At 39.1% G+C, this 24,029-nt stretch overlaps 1 protein-coding gene across 4 annotated transcripts in view; it reads left to right on the forward strand.

Moving 5' to 3' along the window:
- CDIN1 (CDAN1 interacting nuclease 1) overlaps positions 1-24,029 on the forward strand; it is a 211,998-nt gene that overhangs the window by 164,666 nt on the left and 23,303 nt on the right. The window contains exon 11 of one of the 4 annotated variants that reach the window (XM_054700370.1): positions 1,921-2,591. The exons of the other annotated variants lie outside the window; for them this stretch is intronic. Coding sequence (XP_054556345.1) covers positions 1,921-1,957 — 37 coding nt within the window. The 3' untranslated portion in view covers positions 1,958-2,591. Of the gene's footprint in view, positions 1-1,920; positions 2,592-24,029 lie in introns of those variants that run through there. 4 annotated transcript variants of the gene reach the window in all.

A 24,029-nucleotide genomic window follows, 5' to 3' on the forward strand; every position in this document is an offset into this window, starting at 1 on the left:
GCTGTGCTCAACCCCTTGTGCCACCACAGAGGTCCTGTGTCCTTTTATTCTTAAAAGGCAGTTAGCTGGGTCTCCCCTGCTGGTGCAGGCGGATGAGCACAGTTCTGTGGGGCTGTCCGCAGCCGCTGCAGTGAGGGTTCTATCCCAGCCGGCCAGCGAGACTCCCACGTGGTGCAGCAGACCAATCCTGTCTCGCCTGCTGCTCCCCTCAGCAGTGTATTCCGTTGCTCTGCCTGTTCTGCTCCCCGCTCTGTCTCTGTGAATTGGCTGGTAGGAATGCTCCTTTTTGAATTTCAAGTCAATATTTAAGATGAGTCTTCTCCAGTTAGCTCGACTTGGAGGTAGTTTTTATGTTGCTCACAAACATTTGCTCAGCTCAATTTTTTCTTCCCTTTGTGGAGGGAAGATTTTCATTTCTACAAACACACCATTGTTTGGAATAAGTTGGGCTTCTTTTTATGTAATAATACATATTTAATTCTAAAAGTCTAAAAGCTCCAGATAAACAAAGAATATAAAAATCATCATAATCCCAATCCGTACACGTTATCACTATTAACGTATTTTTAAAAATAGGAGCATGTTGTATATACTATTGTGTACACATGTGTTCTTCACCTTGGAGGATACTGAGATTATTTTTTATGTCTGTGGATAGAGTTCTCATTGCCCTAATAGGTTCCTAATTCTTGTATTACATGAACTAGCATAATTTATCTAACCTCTCACCTGTAATAGGCATGTGGGAGGAGGTCAATATAAATAGCACTGTGATGAACATCTTCAAAATGAAGACACGATCATAATAGCTTCAGTCAACATTTTTTTTTCTGTCTTGTGGCATTGTATTTTTTTCTGTTCTGTTTTAAAAGGATAAAAGCCACAGTACCTGTATTTTATGTGCCATGAGGTGACATTCATGATGATTTTAATTTTTCCTTTTAATAATGAAAAGAGCTATTTCTATGATGCCGAAAGCTCATTTATTCAGTTGTCTAGCAACATATAAACAAGCCCAAACAAAAGTATTTGGTACATTTGTTTTCTACCTTCTAGTCCTCAGAGCTTTCATTTCATTTCTAAAGTTATTTCGCAGACAAAGAAAGGTAACTTTCCCTATAAAGGTTATGCATTCTGTTACATCAGCCCTTTTAGTGTTTATTCATTTCCCACCTCCATTCCCACCTGAGGCTTCCATTAGCATCTGGAACAAACCTTTTCTTTGTAAAGTAAATAATAAGCACCCAACAAATGTTAGTCATCCTCATTGTTATAATCATCACTGTTAACACTTCACTTTTCACATGCATAATTATTTGTTTAGGATAATGTCCAAAGAGAGCTCCACAGTCAAAGGGGCTGTGTAATCCTAAAGCTGTTGATACATGTTCTATATTAGGAGGAGCCAAAGGTCTGTGACAGAGCGGTGGTGTGTGGATGTGCCCGCTTTCAAGCACCCTGGCCCAAGTTAGACTTCATTACCGTTTAGCTAATTTTGATGCTTTCATTTTTAGTTTCTGTTCGCTATGCCTGCCTTTCCCTTTGTGCCTCCTTGCTATCATTCTTTCTATAAGGTATGCCTTCACCAGAGCTAAGCACTCATAATTAGAAAGATGTATGATAGAGTACCTTCGCTCTCCATTTATAATTCCAGCTTCTTCTGACCCTCAAGCTCTGGAATAGGTCACTCCTCTCCTCTCAGGACACTAGATATTTCCGATTATTCCAAGTGGTCCTGGGCCTTTGTTACAGCTGTCATTATAGATTGTTTCAGTCCTGCATATAATTGCTTCATTGCTAGTAACGGGCTTAATGTTGTCACAGACCTTATTGGCTCTTCTTACCTCAGATTTACATATAGCATCCCAGGGCTTTCTTTAGGGCATTTATCATTTTTTCCTCCAAATGATCTGGTGACAGTGTACAGCTATTCAAGTTTTCATCAGCCAGCAGATGATATGGTCTTTCTTCTTTGCTGCCACAAGCCAGAAAAGAGACAAAATCAGGGGAAATGCTTTCATTACTGCACTTCAAGGAGGTTCTGTCAAGGAGTCAAGGGGGGACTTCGCCGAAGTTGCACCACGCTGACACTGGAAGATGCTCTCCCGGGCAGCCCCGTTCCTTGTGATGCCTGGAATGAAGGCACTTCATCGTCTTTCTTGTCCACTTTCATGCGGCCAACTGAGCGTCTTCTAAAGCCTGTTATCTTTCCTATTTACCTCTTACTCTATTGCAAAAGCTCTGAGGAATTTTATGCAATAGGTAACTGTTACTGCAGCACGGTGGATGGAAGGTTTCGTAATAGTTTCTTGAAGAGGCCCCACTTTCATCTGGAAAAGGAGGAATAAATAAAATGCATCGTCACCAGTTGCAAATGAATGACACTAATAAAGTTAATGGATCAAATGGCAGTTGTGAATGTGGAATTCCTTATATGCTGAAATTATTATTTAAACAGTGGTAGACTTACAGCCTGGCCTCAGAAGTCTGTCACAGCCACAAAGCAGCACTTTGAGTATTCCATAGGTATTCTATTCCAGTTAGTAGGTTCGACCCAAGTTTTGTGCCTCAGAGAGCAAACCAGAAATGTTCAGTCTCTTTAAGAGGAAGAATTTGAAAGTTTAGAGCATATTGGACAAGCTGCTCTGGACAGGAAGGCTGGTCTTGTGGTAAATTTAAGTAATCCCTAAACTGTTAATGTCTTCTTACTGCTGCTTTCCCCTCCATTTAAAATTCCCTGTTCTTTAAATTTGCAGTTTTTACTTTCACTGACAAGTAGGCACTTACTTCAGAAGAGACAGTCCTGAATAAAGCTGCTTCCCGCGGCGGTAAGCCTCACAACTGCTGGCCAGTGTGTAACAAGATCTTGTTTCGTGACCAGTATCCTTTACGTAGTTAGAACTATAAAAATTTACTTATAAGGCTAGCTGTTCTGCCTTGATTTAATCTAGCAATTTTTGCTAAGTGATTTGTAAGTGACTCTTGCTTAGACAGCTCTGCCTTGTGAATTGCTGGTCACACTTGAAACAAGTGAAGGTTACACTCACTTGTCTCCATAAAAAGGGAGGCCTCCCTAGAACAGCCAAGATATTCTTCTTGCACCTGATAGAGTTTGGGACCTTTTCTGATGAGGCAAGGTAGGATCCAATTTCTTTGGTGACCCTAAAGATGTTGAAATATCATAGCCTCGCTTTTCTGCCCTCAGCTGCACCCTGCCTCCTTAGAGTGGTAATCAACCATACCCGTAACTCCCCTTTTAGCCAGGGAGGCTCCTTTTCTCTTCCCATTGGGTTTGGGGAGCTTGGGATTTGGCATCAAGGCCTGTTGGAGTTCCTTCCTGCCTTATAAATAAATCTGTTATAAATCTGTTTTCTCTGTGTAAAGATCAACTCAACTTTAGGCAAAGGGTGAACTGCAGACTCCACCCACAGTCAGGTTCTCTCTTAGATATTCTTTGTATCTTCTATGAGTCCTAGGTGGTAAACAGTAACTGGAGGGAAGTGACAGCTTCGTGCATATGCAGCGGGACATTCAAGGGAAACATGTACCGGTCTGATGACTTGCAGTGTCCAGTCCCTGTATGTGCACCCAAATGATCCACAATTCAAAAATCATTCCAGTAAATCAGCCTTTCTACCAAGACTTCCAAAAAACAAAAAGGTCAGGAATGGAGGAGGGAATCCGTTTGAGCAATCAAACAGAAGTATCCATCCTGTAAGTGGTTTCCCTGACATGATCAATTAGTAAAAGCCAACAAACCATTTCAGTAGTCCATCGTGGACTAACCCAAGTCAGCATTTTTATTTTCTTTCTGTCGTTGTGCAGTCTGCTCTGCTGTAACTGCATAAAACTGTAGCATGTAGCACCTGCATTTTCCACACCATGATGTGACTTTCAATGATAATTCTGTTTTTTTCCTTTTAATATTCAGTTAAAAGAACTGTTTTCATGGTGCCAAAAGACTCATTTACCCAGTTGTCTAGTAACATATAAACAAACATAAACAAAGGTAGCTTGTACATATGCATTTGTTTTCTACCATCCAGTCTTCAGAGCTTTTGATTCTTCTGTTCTAAAAGCTATTTAACAGGCTAGAAAAAGTAACGTATGGTAAAAAGTATGCATTTAGTCTGTTACATAAAATCTCTGGTTTATTCACCCTCACCCTACCCCTTATCCCAAGCTTTCAAAGGCATCCAGAACAAACTTCCTTTTGTGAAATGTCATTCTAATTAAATCCAGTTCAACACCTTAGACAGAAACTGCTAGCTGTCTTCTGATTACTGTTCTCCCCTTATTTTAGTAAAGAAATTCTCTAGTTTGGGCTGGGTATATAGTCTTCCAAAATTAAATTGCAGCTTCCCTTGGCTCATTTCTGGGCAGTGGAACAGAAGTAAAAGTGCCCTGTGCAACTTTTGAGACATGACTTCGAGGGAGAGTCATGTTTTTCTTTGCCACTTCCTCCCCTCTGCTCTCAGGAATGTGACCATGGCAGCTGGTGCTCTGATAGTCTTCTTGGGCCATAAGGGGGAATAATATGCCAAAGACAGCAGAGCATCATGGTAGTAGGAATCTAGGTCCCTGCTTACTATGCAGTCACCATGACAGGTTGGCACTGCCCCCTTTTGAGCTTGGTTACATTAAAGAGAGATGTCCCTCTATCTTATTTAAAAAACTGCTATTGTTATTGTTCTTTCACTTTTAGCAAAATCTAGTTCTAACCAATATGACTGGTAAGATGGGGAGAGCAGGTGGGAGGAATTAGATCTGTGCCACGAGGGTTTGCATTGAAGAATACTATCAAGGCCAAAGTTTGAACTTGGGACTTCGAACTCTGCTTTCTGTGTTTTCCCCATATTTTCAGAGTCTGACTCACTTTCAATGTGTTATGGTTGAATTCATCTAACTTACTTGAGTACGATAGGGAATTTGAAGTTCTGTATTTTTTCCTAAATTATGAGATTAGAAAAAGGATATTTTAACAACTTTAAGGCATAATTTATATGTAAAAAATGCACATATTTAATGTAAAATTAATGATTCTGAACTTAGGCAACCTCCCATTGAAATCATTACTATAGTCAAGGTAATAAACATTATCTATTACCTCCAGAATTTTCCTCGTGCCCCTTTGTTTTGTGGTAAGACCACTTAACTTGAAATCTATCCTCTTCAGAAATTTTAAGGGTAGACAAGTGTTGTTAACTATAGGCATGGTTACCCAGCAGATCTCTGAATTCATCTTGCATAACTGAAACTTTGTACTTGTTGAACAGTTTTTACTTCCCCTTCCCCCCAGATCCTTATAACCACTTTCTATTCTGTGCATATATAAGCGTCATTGTTTTAGATACATCAAATAAGTAAAATCATGCAGTATTTATCCTTCCCTAACTTATTTGACATCATGTCCTGAAGGCTCAGCCATGTTGCAGTATATTACAGAATTACCTTCATTTTTATGGCTGAATAATTTTCCATCGAAGGGCATTTACATTTTCTTTATCCATTCATCTATTGATAGACATTTAGTCTGTTTCTAGATCTTGGCTTCTGTAAATAATGCTGCAATGAACATAGAAGCGCAAATTTATTTTAAGATCCATATTTCATTATTTTGAATATATACACAGAAGTGGGATGGCTGGATCATATGCTAGTTCTATTTTTAATTGTTTAACCGTTTGAGGACCTTCCATACTGTTTCTATAGCAGCTGCAACATTTTACATTCTCACCAACACTCACCTTTTGTTTTTTCATAACAGTCATCCTAACAGGTGTGAAATGCTATCTCATCCTGGATTTGATTTGCATTTCTCTGATGATTAGTGATACACCTTTTAATCTCCCAGTTAGACATTTATGTGTCTCCTTTAGAGAAATGACTGTTCAAATTTTTTGCCCATTTTTCAGTGAGGTTATTTGATTTTTGTTACTGAGTTACAGGAGTCCTCATATGTTTTGCATATTAATCCTTTACCAGATTGATGGTTTGCAAATATTTTCTCCCACTCTATAGGTTGCCTCCTCACTCAGTTGATTGCTTGCTTTGCTGTGCTACCACTTTTTAGTTTGATGTAGTCCCACTGTTTAATTTTTTTTTATTTTTTTTGCCTGTGCTTTTGGTTTCATACTCAAAAAGAAATCATTGCCCAGACCAGTGGCGTGTAGCTTCTTCCCTACGTTTTCTTCTAGGGGTTTTATAGTTTCACATCTTAAATTTGTCTATAATCCGTGTTAAGTTGATTTCATGTAGAGTGTAAGACAAATGTCTCTAACTTCATTCTTTTGCATATGGATATATAGTACTTCCAAAACCAGAAAATGGAATTATATTTTTAATTCTCAAAGCTCACGCTGAATCTTGGAAAAAGTTCAGATGTGTTACAACTCAGCAATTTGCTTGGACTAAAATTGCCATCATCTGTTCAGTGTTCCTGTGTGCTGTAGAAATAATACTGGGTTTTGTGAGTCAGGCTTGAGCATAACAATGCTCAGCAATTCTGGCCTGTTGGTAAGGATTGGGTTCTAGCAACACTGCAATTGGCAGCCCATCCCCTTTTATGGAAGTGGCCTTACCAAGTCACCCTGTAATTTCAAATCTGTTGAATTCTACTTGTGAAAGAACTATTTTAAGAGTCACCACAGTTAAATGTTTATTAAGTGTTTATAAATGTATTAGTCACTGTGCAAACAGAGAAGCAGGCAGTCTTCACACTCCCACCTGTTCAGGTCACTGAAGCAAAGCCACCTGGAAAGTTTCACACAGTAATTGGAACTTTACCCCTCAGAGCTCCACTTTCGTTAAGTTCAGTAATGAGGACTTTGACATCTCCTGAAATATCGTCTCCACATGGGCTTTGTTATCAGGTATTAGCCTTTTGTGAGTCATGTACGTGAACCTGAAATCTAAGTATTGCTGCCGAGGTAATACAGGGAGGGAGAAAAGCATCGTAGAGTCACTTGTATGAGGCAACAGTTCAGACAGGTGATTCCAATTTGCTTTGCACCCAAGCAACTTTCTCATTTTAAATGATTATTTATTATTAGGAATTTGAAAGACTTGAGAAACTGGAATCATAAATCATGTTTCTCTATGAGAAAAACGCCTAAAGAAGATTTTTGTGACCCTTTATATCTTGTACTCACCACGAGTAGTAGGCCCTGGTCCAGCTCCTGTACCTGCTCTCGCTGCCTTCCTCCACCCCCGTGCATCCTGCATGCAGGTCTTATGGCTTGCAGGCTTGTTACTAGTGTCATGGTAAAGAAGACAATTTCTTAAGTCCTGTTATTCCACCCAGTACCTGAGCTATGAATGGCAGTGGTGCAAGAAAACACTGGGCTCTTCAGTGAGAGTCTTAGTCATGATTTGTCTTTTGTCTGGGATTTGGTCCAACTCATAATTTGTCTTAATTTGGTAAATTAGGGTGAATGGGTAAGTCATCCAACACCAACACTGGATGAATAAACAGAGCCTTCCACCTTCCACCCGGTAGACCTACTTTCCAAACTATTTGGGGGAAATTTGGGGCTGTGCTCTAACTCTGAGAGTCATCTCTAGTTATCTCCCTGTTTCAGTGGCACCCCTACTTCTTGCCTCTGACAAGGCCCTCTGGGAACTAACAGAGAGGTTTTATTTGGGAAGCCCAATCTGAGATGCATCAAGCTGCTATTTCCCCAGCTTCCTGTGCTTGCATGGCAAACGGGTTTGCTCTATGTGACTACAGAGCATATTGTCAACAACTTCAGCTAGTGGGCAGAGCGATGGGTGAACTGGAATCACCAACTCACTTGACGCTCATGGTGGAGATGGCTAGGCCCTCAGAAAACAGATCAAGCAGAATGCAGACTCTGGGCCAAGATGAAGAGACAGAAAGCAGAAGAAAGAGATAAAGAATAAGAGTATTTGTTCAGACCAAGGGAAAAGAACCCAGAATCTGAACAAGGGAGTTCCCTAAGTCTAACCATGTACCTCTAACTGCCTGGCTTGATGTTTATGTCCTAATTTATGTCCTGGGGCTGTAATAAACTGAATTAGAGAGTACTGGTATGGCCCCTGTGTGTATAAATTAAAGCTGGAGGAGAGATAGGCACAATATCCAAAGTATATAGTTAAGAATCATCCCTGAGCCTTCTGGTGATGGCAGAAGAGATGAGCCATAAAATGTCCCATTATAATAAGCAGAGAAGGCTAAGAAATGGGGGGTGGGGAGGTGAGAGGTGGGGAAATGGGGGAAGGCAGTAATGTTTCAGTCAATATTTATAGCAGGGTACCCACCTGCAAATTTTTTTTTAAACATTGGTTTTATTTATTTATTTATTTATTTATTTGTTTATTTATTTATTTTGAAGGTTTATTTATTTATTTATACAAGCACTGGGTACAGTCAGAAGCACTGGAGGGTGAGAGAATTCACCAGAGCCAGAGCGGAGAGCAGAATAGGCAGACTGATGAAGTACACTGCTGAGGGGAGCAGCGGGCAGCAGGAGAGGTCTGCATGCCATGTGGGACCCTCACCTGGTTGCTGGGGATCGAACCCGCGCTGCAGAGGCTGTGGGCAGCTTCACAACCCAGCTCTCAACCGCTGCGCCATCAGGGAGGCCCCCCACCTGCAATTTTTTAAGGTTCCTTTTTTTGCTTTTTTGAATCTACAGGGTAAATTAATTGTCAGCAGAGCAGATCCTTTCTTTTCTCTCCACATCGCCTCCTCTGGCCTTTTCTTTCCTTTCAGCTTTGCATCTCTTTCCCACTCAGCTTGCTTTTTTCCCTCTTCTATTCTTTCATCTTTACCTCTTTGCATTTCTTTCAAAAATTGTTTCTTGCTGAAAATTGAGAAAGAAGAGAGAAAAATGGAGAATTTGATAAAAATTTAAGCTGCTTCTGGTATCTATAATAGCAGTTGTACCTTCACCAGATAAAAAAGAAAGTAAAGGAGGCAGGGAGAAAAGCAAGAGAAAGGGAGACTAAGAAGGAAGGGGAGAGGATAAAGGAACGCGTGAAGGAGAGAGGGAGACAGAGGGAATTTAATTTAACTTCCTGAAAAAGGCACCATCTTTGTGATTATTTTTGATGCTTTTTATTTAAGTATTTGACCTATAAGCTAAAGAATGTTCTCGTCACTAGAACAGTGGCTCTGAAACTGCTGCATACTGGAGTCACGGGGTCACTGTAAAACTCTGCTGCCCACACTGTAAATCAACATGTCTAGAGTGGGACCAGAGCTGGTTAAAACTCTCCAGGAGATGCCAGCAGTGGCCCAGTTTGAGAGTCAGCCAGTATGCCCACATACTGCAGCCCCAGACAAATGGCTGGTGGTCACAGGTCACAGGAGTTTTTGCCTTGGGGAGAAACTTGGGGTGAGATGATATGATATGATTGATAAGATATGATATGATAACTTGGGGTGATAATGACCGAGAAGGAAACTTGGGCATTCTATATTTTGTCCTCATGGTAGTTAACTTGAGATTTTTAGCATTTTATATTCTTTATTGTATGTATTTGAAAAAGTGAAATAATAATGTGCACACATGCACACACACACCTGATATGGTTGCACCCTCAGATTCTGATTTGTGCGGCCTGGGGTATGGTCTGAGCGTGGATTTGGAAAGCTTCCCAGCAGATTCCTAGGCCCAGCAGCAGCATGGAGCCACCCCTCCCAGGACGCTTCCCCACTGCTCTCAGGACGCTGGCAAGTGCTCTGTGGACCAGGGTCTGGCCGCAACATTCCATGTTTCGTCCCTTCACAAAATGTGGGCAGACTCACACAAACTAAACACACAACTGTAGTCCTGTGCTTAACATTTTAAAGGAGATCTTTCAATGACAGGAAGCACCTTTTTTCTGAGACAGAATTTGCTCTCCTTCTCCAAGATCCCATATTAACAGTTCCTCTGTTGGTGGCACATCATATTTTCAAGTAGGCTCTACAGATTCCCCCATCCTTAATTCGAATTTCCAAAAGCCCATAAAGCTGTAATTTTTAAGTAAGGTAACACCAAATCATATTTGGCAGTAAACATGGGCCCAAACTTATGTAAGGCCACTTTGAGACTTGACTTACTTTACTTCTAGATTTATCTCCCTGAGGATCTACCCTGATTTAGGACGATAACCTAACACCAGGAGTAGACCTTTTCCAAGCTTGTCGTGATTTGAGTTATGCTGATGAGTGATGGCATTTATCTTAAAAGGCACCAACTCAGTCTTGTCCACCATCGCACATCTGTGCCTATCACTGAGCCTTCCAAGATAAGCCTCTATGACCCAAAATGTAGTATTATTGCCAAGAAACTAACTGTATTAGCAGTGTAGTGAAGATGGTAATGGTTGTTCTCTCGTGCCCTCTCTAGCATTTTAATTCCATATGTATTTCATCTGCTAGTGCTCAGGCAGACTTATAGTCAAGAAACACCTTGCTCTTCATACTGTTTCCAGGTTTCAGACCAAAAAAACCTCCAAAATATCCCAGATATTGGTAAGTATCCTTTCAGCTTCTCTGACCCTAGTAACCACAGGGACCTAGTGAACTGGGTTCAGGCAAAGACTGAAAACCGACACTTTTCTCCACCTCAACAGTAGCACTTGGCTCCAAGAGATTTTCAGGATCTAGAGCTGTTGGTCCCATAGTGGACAGGACAATACAACAACCCCTTCTTCTCTAGAACAGCATTGTCCAAAGAACATTCTGCAATGATGGACATGGTTTAAATATGTACTGTCCAATATGGTAACTGCTAGCCACACATAGCTGTGGAACATAGATGTGTAACTAACATAACTGAGAAAATGAATTTTTAATTATATTTTGATTTCGATTTTATTAACACACATTGCTAGTGGCTGCCATGTTGGATAGAACAGCTCTAGACCTGGGATATAGGTACTTCTCATTCTGACATAAGTGGCTGGTTCATTCTGAGGTTAATCAGTGATCTCTAGACTCGATAATAAAATATGGGGGAAGTAATGCAAGGCAGAAAAAAAATGAATGATGAATGAATGAAGTGAAACAAAAACCAAAACATGCAAGTGTGAGAGAAGCTGGCCCAGTCGCAAGACTGCATCTGCCTTTCTGCATCTGGATATTAGTGTTTGGTTGGATGGAAAGTGGTGGGAGGTGGATTTCTGAGAAGCCAGATCCTAAAGAATCTTGTAAGCCATGACAAGAAGTTTGGACTTGACTGTATATCAAAGGACTGTATATAAATGATCTTGTATCAAATTCCGCTAAGCTGTTAAGCCTTTCTATCTGCCTGACCAGGAGAAACACCTTCAGGGTGTTGAAGGCGCTTCTACAATCTCAGCTGCTGTTCTGAGGTCCTTTAAGAAGTCTGACAAGTGGTTATCTATGCCACTTGGTGCTGTCTCCAGACCTTGGCACCTCTGAGAGCCACTTCCTGAGCACCAGAGGCCTAGTTTGTCATGGGATATCCTCTTCAGCTGAACTGGGAGGAGATTTTTCTTTGTTGTCTGGAAGACAGCTACTGTGCAGTACTGGGAGCCAAAAGGTGGCCTCTGGGGACCTAGGTGCAGGGCGACCTTCCTAAACCCCCAGGGACCTGCCAGCAACTTACTGACAGGAGTATATAAGGAGGGTGACTCAGGTCACAATCACAGTCCCTAAGAAAAATGGAGGCACAGGATTTAAACATGAGGGTCTTCCATTCTCCTCAAATACTTTCCAACAGTTAACACATTGAAAAATGGCATAAAATTTCTATCTTCTCCAGTTCTAGTCCCCCCTCAATGTTGCTCCCCTCTCCCCCCAGTTAGAAAGGTTAGCTTATTTGGAGGAAAAGTCTTTGCACCTTGGGTTTTCCCATACTAAAATTTCAGAAGCAATTCAAAAACCTTGATTCTCATGGACCTCAAGTACTCTAACCTAAATCAAACCAAGAATTTAACTTCTCATTTAGTAAAGAAGTGAAGTTTGATTTGGAAGATTAGGAGCACTTCTTTACAAAGATTTTCACAATCCTCATTAAAAGGGAGAAATTAATGTATTATTGGGAGGGATTTTTTTCCGTTTCATCTGAATCTCTGATATCTGCTTTGATTTGAATTTTGTTGATAAAATAATTGCACGTCGGGACCTTGGAAGGGCTCTGTGACTCTTAGACTTCCTCAGGTTTGTGGGAAGTCAGGCCACCTTACTTACATCCCGGCACTTGATTTCCAGGAGAAACAAAGTGAGAACCAAAAAGAACATAGATCTGCCCCATTATTAAATGTGTGTTCTTGACGCCTGCAGTTGTTACGACTGTAGCAACTGGGGGTTAAACTGTCAGCTTGACAACTTGTAAAGCTCTTTATCATAGGAGGCAAGAAAAATCAATGCCGAATTACCTCAGGAATATTATTGATGACCTAAATGTCATTTTTGTTTTTATTGCTTTTCATTGTATTTAACTTGTAATTCAAACCTCTTTCTAATTAATTTGGTTTGGCTCGGTTGGAAATAGAAAAAGCTAACTATCTAATAGGTGACACATGTCACAGAGAAACCTTACAACATCTCCATTTCCCCAAGGTCAATCAACCATGAAATAACTTACCAAACTTTTGTTGTTGTAGCAAATTCTTAAGAAATACAATAAAATTAAATTTGTCTAGTCCAAAGAAACGGCGAGAACATGAATGAGTCAAAGTCACCCGAAAGCCCAGTTTTATCTACCTCTAATCTCTCTCCTAGTTGTTAAAATATCCCGAAGCACTTGATCAGGTTGCATTTTAATTTTAGAGCCATGTGTTGTATTAGCAAAGTGCACATGTTCCTGATTTGAACTGCAAGTTCCCCGGCTGTTCACCAGAACTCTTGGCTGGCACGGACAAGGTCTCAAGTAGGTCAAAGGCCTAGAGCCTACATCTTGGTTAGATCTTCCCCCATGGAAACCAGAAGCTTGGGTCAGGGCAGCAGTACCCGTGATGGCCCCTGATTAGATTAGGCCTACATTTATCAACTTACACACAGAGTACACTTAACCTTTCAACTCAAGAGTCTTGATGTATCTTTATTTTCAAATGAAAAGGTGAATGTTATTCTGTCTCAGACCAATCGCAATGAAGTGTAACATGCAGCTTTTTCTAATTTCATCTATATATACTCCCAGGTTTCAAAAGTGACAATATGTGCGGTGCACCCTGGGAAGTGTTTTTTTTTTTCTGTTTTCTAAATAGATGAGTTTGATATTTTCACATGTATAGAAAACTGCTTTATAATTTTACAACAGTTTTGTATTTTCCTTTGATGTCTACCTAGATTTATTTATGTATTTGTTCATTTGGATACGCTGCGTTAGAGCTATTTCATCAAGTAATAATAGATAAATCCATATCATGAAAATCCGTATCTGGAAGGAGCGTTGGAGATATTTGATTTGCTTTTATTCCATGAAGTTTTGGGCTTAAATATTACTCTGAAACATTTCATCCCTGCAGGATGCATGGTTTAATTCTTTACAAAGTTTTCATTAAACTTCCAAGGAGACAGATTGAATTGTCCAGTTCTAGAATAAATTTTTCTACTTCTATCCACTCACTTTCCCCTGAGGAACTGTGATGCCTCCGACTGCTGAGTAGTCTTATCTCACAGATTTACTTAAGGTTTGCCAGGGGGACCCATGACCCCCAATCTCTTGGATAGATTCCTGGGGCAAAGGTGGTGGTGATGAAACCAAGACAGCCTAGAATGGGTCTGACTTCCCCCTAGAAGGAGCTCAGACTTTAGTGTTCATACATTGATTCACTAATTCCTCACTGAGTGTCTACTTTGTTCTAGGAATGGTGAGGGCTGGAGGGGGGCAGGTGAACCCCTGTCCTCTGGAAACCAACTTTCTCAATTCTTCTGTATCAGTGTCCTGGTCTGATGCTACTAAAAGAATTTCAAGACAAAATTATTCATTGTGTTAAAAGGATTGGTTTTCCTGTCATTATTTTGTTTTTGCAGCATGCTTGTTCAGTTAAGTAAACTCATTTCATGTGACATATAGAATCTCAGCCCCGAATATAAGTTCAAAGAAGAGAAATCAGCAAAGAGCCTTCGGGAGAAATAAGTCTTTCCCAGAATAAACAAAAGATAAAATGAACTCTTTTTAAAAATGGTTGCCAGTCACCCCAACATAGTGATCTCTGTTCCTCATTTATGTGAAATGTAAATCTTGGAGCCGTTATGAACCATTTCCAAAACCTGACGTGGTTTTGCCAATTCACCTTTCGTTTGGAAATAATTTTTTAATTTCCTCTTACATGTTTAAACCTAGAATTTCAAAAATTGCTGCATGAATGCTGTTTTGATGTTATCTCAATATTTTTGATGCCAAGCTTCTGATTTTAAAGTCATATCATTTTAAAGGTTATTCTAAATTTGGTATTTACCACAAAGAAATACGTGTCAATAGGGGTCTCATTTTCTTGATTGTTGTTGATAGGTACATCTTTTACAATGTTTAATTTACTGAATATGTATTTAATAAGTCGGCAGTATCATTTACTGAACTCTAAAATGTACATAGAATAGTTTCATAATTGTGGCCAAAATTAGTAACAAGATGAAAGAAATATATGTGTTTAAGTCGTTTTTATATTTTTGCAGTTTCTAAATAAATCCTTCCACCTTCACAGCCTACTAAACTCACTTCCTCACTTCTGTTCATTTTATGTCAAACAAACTTTTCAAGCTAGTCTTTGTTGATTTTTAGTTTGCTCTGAAAATAATAGTCCTTTGCCCCCAGTTTTACAAAAACCTGTTTTATGTTTAAGGGTTGCCAGCATCTAACTATCAAGAGACATACCATAAACTATTCAGACAGCTAATCAATACTCAGAAAACTTTTATTGAAAACCCACTGTGTACCCACCAGCTTCTGTTCTAGACATTGGCTCTAAGTCTTAAGATCTGTAGGGTGATTAAAAATCACCTGTGGCTGATAATCCAGTTATTTGTAGAGAGGCATTAGCATTGCAATTGAGGGCCTCTGAATAATTAATTCTAGGTCCTCACCGTGCTTGATTTTAAAATATCCTGGCCCCTTGTGGGAAGAATGCAATGTTCGGTGTGCTCAGAAATGGAAACCTGACTTGCAAATACCAAGATACCACAGGCCAGACTTGGACTATTGCAAAGCCTCTACCAGCCTTACACAGACACATTGTTGGCGTTGTCACAATTGGCTCTCCCCTGCCTCTTACCCATTGCTCTAGGAAGTTCTGAAGCTCCTGACCCCCACAAACTGTTGTCATTTGGGCGGCAACTGTTGGCATATGGGCAGCACAGGAAGTCAGGAAAAGGTAAGGCAGACACAGGACCAGCTAGGAAGCAGCCAGAGGAAGTAGAGAGAAGTAGAAGCTCTGTGCTCCTTCCAAGGTTTCATTGAGTCTGAAACTCCTTTTGTGGTTGCTCATCGTTTTTGGTTTTTTGTTTTTTCCCCAGCCACCAAATTTTCCTTCTGTCCTGCCTTTAATCTAAAACGTTTTAATAAGATTTCTTTCCCCAAACTTCTTCTTTCCACGTTTATATCCTCTGCAATCATTTTATTCCTCTCCTTGTACTTATCCAAGAGAAACAGTATCTATGAGACTTGATTGTGAAATGTTTCTTAGAATTAATCAATAACACCTTGAGGTTTTCCAGTATAATTTGTATATATTTATCTTGGAATATACTACACATCTCTCTAGCATGCAATTTTGTAGTTGTTTAGATGTTGGCAGGTTTTAGGGGTGGGAGGGGAGGAAGTTGTATTTTTAGCTATAGTGATTCACTTTGTAAGCGGTGTACACTGCAGTCTGTCCTCCAGTTGATTTACTGCATATGGAATCAACCCACTCTAAGTACACTCTACAATTTCAGTGGTTTACAAAACCAATAAAAATATAAAATGCCGAAATAAATATTTAAGATTCCTTTTCTGCATTACACTAAAGATATGATGAAAATAAATTTTAAGAGAAAGTATTTGCACTTGAGGAATTCAGGTAAAAGTCATACGCTCTAATGAAAAACAGAGTTGTAGGGTTCAAGTAAAATTTGGGAGGGATAATTAAATTTTACTATTCATCTTATTTTTATCTGATATTCATTTAAACAAAGCCAATCTTGATGGCCTATAAAATACACCCTATATTCCTATATTATCATTTAAATAAGCTTCTGTATTTAAATTTGGCATGTCTACCATGTGGCCTGTGTGCCACCATTTCTTGCCTCAGAATCCTTCTCAACACAGGATTTAAAGGAAACCACTCCCGATCGATTGAAGTTCCCCAAACAGATGAACCTATTTGCTATTTGATTTTTACATGCAATGCACCTTACTCTTCTTCACTGAACCTCTGCGCTAGCTGGGATGATTGTCTTATTCTCTTGCAAACATCCCAAGCCCTTCATCAAAGGTCATCTCCCAACCCACCCTCTACCTAAGTCAAATTTTTTTTTCTTCAGTATTAAAAGTCTCTCCCTACAGGAAGCATTTCTGGAGACTCCAGTTCTAAGGGAGAGCCCAGTGATTCACAAACTTACTTGTAGGTCAAAATTAATGGAAAATTAAGCAATTTCCTCATGTACTTCACATTGTGATCCTGGCATTCTGAATGGCAATAGGATAGAAGAGTCTAGTAAATTCGTACCTGTATGCCATTGGGTTTAAGTATGTATTACAACTGGAGTTCAAGTTGCTCTTTTCAAGTAGGCAGAGACACCATTTTTTAGGCCCCTTTTTATTTTTTTGTGTAGAAATCTAATTCTAGGATTCATTTTTGTAGGTAGAAATAACAAAGCTATTCGAGTTTTAAAATACTAAGTCCAGGAGGGACTTTAGAGATCATCTAGTTTATAAATGAGAAAAAGGGCTCCAGAAGTTCTCTGAAACTTACCCAAGGCCGCACAACCAGTCTGAGTCAGGTGCAAGTCAGGAGTCCAGAATTCATATTATTGTTCCAGTGCTTTTCCTACTACGGTGACTTCCCCATTAGTTCATGGCATACACATGCAGAGACACAGGAGGTACCCACTTTGCATCTTGAATCCATTCTTTCCAAACTACTAAAATATGTTCTCGCTTCACTGAAAATAAAGCTGTAGCAGAGATTTAGTATATCCATTTTAGGTAGAAACGAGTGTGCAGTCAAGAACACAGCACAGAGGCTAAGAGCCATGATGCCACAGTGTGAGTGGGAATTCTGGCCTGTTGGGCAGAACTATTGGCTGTTTTATCAGAAGCTCATGCTCTTTTTCTCAGCTCAGTTACTTTGCATAATTAGGCACCAAAGTGTGCACCAGGCCTGTACTTGCTCCTACGAATAGGGACACATAAGGTCCAGTCCCTGTCCTGATGAAGACCTCTGGAGGGAGTGGTGGGCAAATGCAGGCCATGGTCCCACAGCATTTAAAGTGAAGACAGCACACAACACCATCCCTGTTCCTACTGCATCTTGGAGTCATTCCTCCTCAGAAGAATGACTTCCTCTTTTCCCATAACGGAAAATATTTTGTTTGTGGGCCAGTACATATAATTATCCTTCAGTGGGGATTCCTCTCCCAGAAGTAGTCATGGATCAGAACCAGACTAATTAAGAAACAGGAGCTTGTTTTCTTTCCTGAGGCCAATAATTACCAATCCTATCTTTTTAAAGGTGTCTCCAGGTATCTTAAGGCCCACTGAAAAATTATCAAAATAAAATTCTCATCCCCCATAATTTATAAGCCAAATATACAGAGTGATAGACACATCATGGCAGCGGTGTGCCAAAAATGAAGTATGGGGCCTCCCCTGGTGGCGCAGTGGTTGAGCGCTGGGCTGCGAAGCTGCCCGCAGCCTCTGCAGTGCTGGTTGCATCCCTGGTCGCTGGATGAGGGTCCCACATGACTCGCAGACCTCTCCTGCCGCGCCCGCTGCTCCCCTCAGCAGTGTATTTAGTCAGTCTGCCTGCTCTGCTCTCCGCTCTGGCTCTGGTGAATTCTCTTATCCTCCCGTGCTTCTGACTATACCCAGTACTTATATAAATAAATAAAGAAATCTTTAAAAAAAAAAAAAAAAAAAAAAAGAAAACCAAGTTTAAAAAAAAAACAGAACAAAACAAATCAAAAAAAAAAAAAATGAAGTATGAGATTTGACTGCTCCCAAAATTGAGTGAGTGACTATTCCATTAGATTATCAAAAATGTGATGATACAGTAGTATTTATATTTTACAAGGAAATGGATGAAAACCACATTCTAATACCTCTAGTTCGCTTCTATTCCATGATCACTCTCTAAGTTAACTAATAATTCAGGATTTTTGTTCCTGCTTCTAAATTATTCTATACTAAGTTGTGAAATGATAATCACATTTTCAGGTTCTGAATTTTTATGATATTTCAAGTTTCAAACAACTCTTTTAAGCCAGGAGAGAGAAGGAGAGAGAGAATATGAGCAAGCACATTTGTGTTTGTGTTGATACGAACTAATGCATACAGGAGGTTCTCATCAGGGATTTCTCAATGCATTATAATGCAAATCGCATTTTTAAAGTGGCCAACTATTGAGGGCTTTATTGAATGAAATAATTTATTACAGAAGTATTTTAGTCAGATGACATTTCATCATCAAATAGCAGTAAACACAATAGCCTTTCCCACAAGACTGTTCTCTTGAGCCAAGGGCTTAAAAAAGAAAATAAAACTTGCCTTGTTCCAAACATAGCATTGTACTAAACAGTTGTTTATTACATGGAAGAAGAAAAGAGTTCTGCCAGCCAGACATGGTGGACCAGAAAAACATGCCGTTGTGTCAGATCATCCCAAGAAATCCCCATTTTTCCCTCCTTTCCTAATAATGTTTGACAAGTGGAGATGAATTTTTAAAATCCAAGTCTCTTTTATGCCATTCATTGGGATAATACTATAAAACCTCTCCTCGGGTACCCAGAGTATTACAACATCAATGACCTGTCAGCAGCTGCACGCAGTTTTTCTTTTTAAGACTGTGTAAAGCTATGGTTAAATTCTAATTTTCTAAAATAGGTTTAAGTATGGGGAGAGCCAAAATTAGGTGCACTTTTCTTGCTAGAAATCAGACCACAAATTGTACATTGTACTTACAAAGATGATGAAGGCGGTCCAGCCGCACACCAGCAGTTCAGCAGATTAATTGGAGCATGCAGATTTGTGTAAAAACATATGTGGGCATTGGGGAAGCCTTTTTTTTTTTAAATGCTGTTTAAAAGTTTTTTTTGCAAGTTCCTGTGTATAATTTGTACATTATCTAATTCTCTCCTAAAAGTCTAAGATTTAACTCACATAGGTCAAGAGTCTGCCACTTTTGTGAAAATGTTATTTCAGCATTTTTATCAAAATGAGAACGCCTTGTTGGTATCTTTCTCCCAGATAGTTGGTGGCAACCTTTTTCATTTAGTAAACCCCAACATGTTCATCATTTTTAAACTGTTGCATGATGAAACCAAAGCCTTTTGTTTAAACAAGATGTAGATTTAGGAGCTAAACAGAGCTGAAGCCTCTGAGTCCTAACACACATGAATTCATATTGCAAACACTTGGGAAATTTAAGTTGGAATTTGCTGGAAAATGTGGATTAAAAATAACTCTCACAGGGCCTCCCCGGTGGCGCAGCGGTTGAGCGCTGGGTTGCGAAGCTGCCCGCTGCCTCTGCGGCGCCAGTTCGATCCCCGGCAGCTCCCCAGCCACCGGAGGAGGGTCCCACATGGCGCGCAGACCTCTAGACCTCTCCTGCCATGCTTGCTGCTCCCCTCAGCAGTGTACATCGGTCCTTCTGCCTGCTCTGCTCCCCGCTCTGGCTCTGGTGAATTCTCTCACCCTCCCGCGCTTCTGACTGTACCCAGTGCTTGTATAAATAAATAAATAAAATCTTTAAAAAAAAAAAAAAAGTTATTTAAAAAAAAATAATAACTCTCACGTAAAGATTTGAGATAAAGTGTGTAAAGTGCCTGGCAGAATGCCTGGTACTTAGTAGGGATGGGAGGTGGGGGGCTTAGAAAAGGGGATGGGGGAGCCATGTGTGGAGATCTTGGACCTCCAGATAGCTAGGTTTATTTCAGGGCTGGGGAAGTTAAGAGTCTAGCAAACAAGACTTGTTTAAAACAGTTTTAAGGAGCTTTCCATTTAAATTTCTTGCCATACACCTAGAATGCAACTTGGATAGTATAAAAGTAAAAAGGCCTAACAATCACTATTTTTTGTACCTAGTTTACTTAAGAATCTGTCTGCTCAAAATTTCCCTGTTGCTTTTATTATTATTTGTTTTGCAGCAGTAAAGAATCATCTGTCATTCTGTGGATAAAAGCTCCAATCTTTCATGAAGATTTTTTTTTTTGTGTGTGGTTGGAATTTAGTTGGGTTTAATCTTAAATAATGCTTATATGTTGAACTCAACATTTATCCAATCTCACCTCTTTCCCTTTGACCTTTTTTAGTAAGTAAATCTCCCTCTTCTCAATTTCTCATGTGCCTGATATCTCTGCTCCTCTCTGCTATTTTTCACTCCAGTTGAATAAATATAATTGTTGCCCCATGGAGACTTCTGTAGAAATAGACTGGAGTTGTTTCAGGCACCACTTCATGACAACTCCTGTGCTGATTCCGAGGTACTGCGGGAAACAGTGTGGGATTATTCCCCACCCTCGTGAAACATCAGTGTACTGTTAACCTAAATGGTGCCTACTTTTGGTTATGAAGAGATGGGTTATCTTTCTGAATGAGCTATTAGGTAGATTCCAAATGTCAGGGTGCTCCCTTGTAATAATTAGTTAGTTGACTTGCAAAGATTCACCAAAAAGAGGTCTATAGTTCTTTTGTGTGTATGTATGTGTTTCTGAATGGGGTGGATGATTAACATTTACATGAAGGAAGTTCCAGGTGGTTGAACCAGCCAGGGAAAATATTCACAAGTCATAAGTCAATCACCGAACAGCTGAGGCTGTTCTCATATACTGGGTTCCCATCACAGTAAAATTATGAATATAGTAATTTACCAAAAGAGGCACTTAACAGTGATGACCACTCAATTTCAGTAATTTTTCTGTTGTTTTTCTGCACCCTGCTGCTAACTAAAGAAGAGTTGGGTGGGTCACACACTTGGACCTACCGGTTTTTGGTTGTAACGTAAAAAGTCAGATGATGATTGACAACCTAGGAGTGCATGACTTATTGGTGTAGCAAGTTGAGTAGCCATGTATTAAAGGAGAAGTATGGCCCAGGATATTATATGGCCCAGGATATTATAAGGCAGATGGGTGCAAAGGCCTGTAAAGATACATGTGACACTGGTAAACACATTCACTTGTGTCCTTTAATTCAAAGAGCCACTGTTCATAGCCTGAGCTGGTGATTGGACTTGGGACTTTTCTACACGTTGTAACTTGAAAACTAGGTCTCTGGTGACTCATGGAGAAATTGTTCCTGTTACCTTATACAGATAACTAATTGGAAGTTGAGCACCTCTCAGGAGCTCAAATACTTTTTACAGAAATAATTGGTAGTTATGCCATAATTCTTGAACCTAAGATTTATTGTAACTGAGAAACTGCTTGCCCAGAGTTCAATTTAACCCTCTATTTGTTATAACTTGTTAGTTTGATACTACATCATAAAAATAACTAAACCCACATTGCTCACATTGGTTGCGCATTCTCTAGTGAACTACCTTGCAGAATATTGGACATTTTAATAATTCTGCCTAAAACCTCACTACTTTGAGATCAACAAGTAACACTAAACATGGAGATGTGCCACCCATTTTGTTATAATACAAAGTACATTAATTCTGTCTTCCCTGGATTCTGGAGTTAAATGCTAACCGTGATCATTAAGTGAAAGAAAACTAACGTGAAATTAATAAGGAATATTTCTAAGCTTGCACGTCCTTAATGTAAGATTGAGTTCACCTTTAATTGGAGTTCAAGGCAACAAAGCTGAAAATACATACTTTAAGGGAAACTATTTATTCCTTTAGATAAAATCTTAGTTCTCAGTACTATGAATTTACCATACTGTTGTCATAGTGAATAATTGGTACAAATTAGGTATATTCTTCATCTCCTTTTAACTATTTAATAAGAATGTTGGATAGCTTTTATTTAATTCTATCAGTATTTTGTCAGGATTATCATCTTTTTATCCTGTATCCTTCTAATTGGGTCTATGAACACAACACCCAAAGGTCAATTGTTTTTGATTCAGGGCATTATATTATACCCCAAGTATAGAGGCCACCAGTATCAAGTGCTGCCCATCCTACGTTTAACCTGCTTTTGCTGTCTTTCCCTCTATTACTGTTTTTTTCTTTGTAACCAAAAGTCTTCGAGAGTCTGCACTCTCTACTCCCCACATCCCTGCAGTCTCTCCACTGAAGCTGCTATTGCAGCACCCCCACATCATACCTGATCCCTTTCTTCTCTGACCATTCTCTTCACCTTGACATTGTTAATGCCATTCACTGACCTTGGACAGGCACTCCTTCCTGATTCCCTACCACTTGATGACTCTCAGGCCTCACAGTCTTCCTAGTTGATTCCCTTTCCTATTCTTGCCCCTGAAATTCCTTCCTCCTCTCACCAACTTTCCATCCTCAGACCTCTTCTAACTTTACACCACAACCAAATCTCATCTCCTGTCTTGTCTTCAAGAAAATTTCCAACTTTATATCATCAATTTAGATCTTTTTCTTTAGTTCCCAATCATTCTTTTAATTGCCTACTGCACTGATTTTCTGGCTGACTTTTTGGAAGCCCCTAAGTGCAGACACAGAAGCCCTTATTATCCTTGTCTTTGTCCTTATTCTCCCATCCTCCTGCATCGAACATGCTCCTCTTCACCCTTCAAAACCAAATGGAAAATTCACCTCCTTGCTGAAAAGTCATCTAACTGTCACTTTTCCACTCCCACCAACCACCCACACTATTGACTGGTAGCTTTTCAAAAATTATAGTGTGGGAATCAGAAGCTGGGTGTCACACGCCAAACCCTCATTTTCATTTGCATTAACAAGGATACTATACTATTTAGAATGATGCAAAGATAGGACTTCTTCTTTGTCATCCTAAGGACAGGTATTTTCATCACCTACCCTCTTTAAAGTCTATAGTTACTTGTATATAATTTTAAATGTTATTCAGTCATTTGTTATTTGAATATCCTGTCTCATTATATCCAGAAAGCCCAAGATTAGAGTGAGTATACTTAACTCCCAAAGTCTATTAGGTTAGATAGTATTAAATAAGTTATATATATCCTTTTTTTCCTTTTTTATCTTTTTATATCCCCCATACAATTGCACCCCTTATTTTGACCCCAATCCCTCCTTTCCCCACCCCCCCATAGTGTGTCTCTGGTTTATAGTTGTTTGTTGATTTTGATTTTTTCTTTCTTATAGTTATTAAGAATAGATGTTATATATTCTTACCATAGCACTACTATGATAATATGCATATTTACAGTTTATTAACTCTGAAATAATTATATTTTACTTGTACTATAGATGTAGTCACTTTTACCACTTAAGAACTAATATCTATTTGTTTGAAAAGTGTTACAGGCCCTTTGGTCTTAATTTCATGCCAATAAATATCTGAGAATAATATATAGGAATCATAGCAAATAAGCAAAAGAGCAAGCATCAGGTAATATATATAACATATATAGAACATTTCATTTTTCTCAAAACAGAAGTGATTGTATTCATACTTTTAATCAGAATTATGCAACTTACAATTGTAGACCTGAACTAACACCAATATGTTTTTACTTACCTGAAATGATCAAATATTGCCCCAAATTTAAAGAGAAATAGACTAATAATATATGTATGCATAGTATTTATTTAATATATACTTATATATCATTTATATATTTAATATTTATTTGATATAAATAACAATAAAATAATATATAATAATATAATAATATATAATAATGTACATTAATAATTTAATATATATTTTTAATTACATATATATATGCTTAAACCAGATGAGTAGTTCGAACTCAGGCATGAGTCTTTTTAATTTTTTT

The sequence above is a fragment of the Talpa occidentalis genome, unplaced genomic scaffold, assembly GCF_014898055.3.
Source record: "Talpa occidentalis isolate TD23 unplaced genomic scaffold, MPIMG_talOcc4v2.1 talOcc4.11, whole genome shotgun sequence".
In the NCBI taxonomy this organism is placed as follows: domain Eukaryota; kingdom Metazoa; phylum Chordata; class Mammalia; order Eulipotyphla; family Talpidae; genus Talpa; species Talpa occidentalis.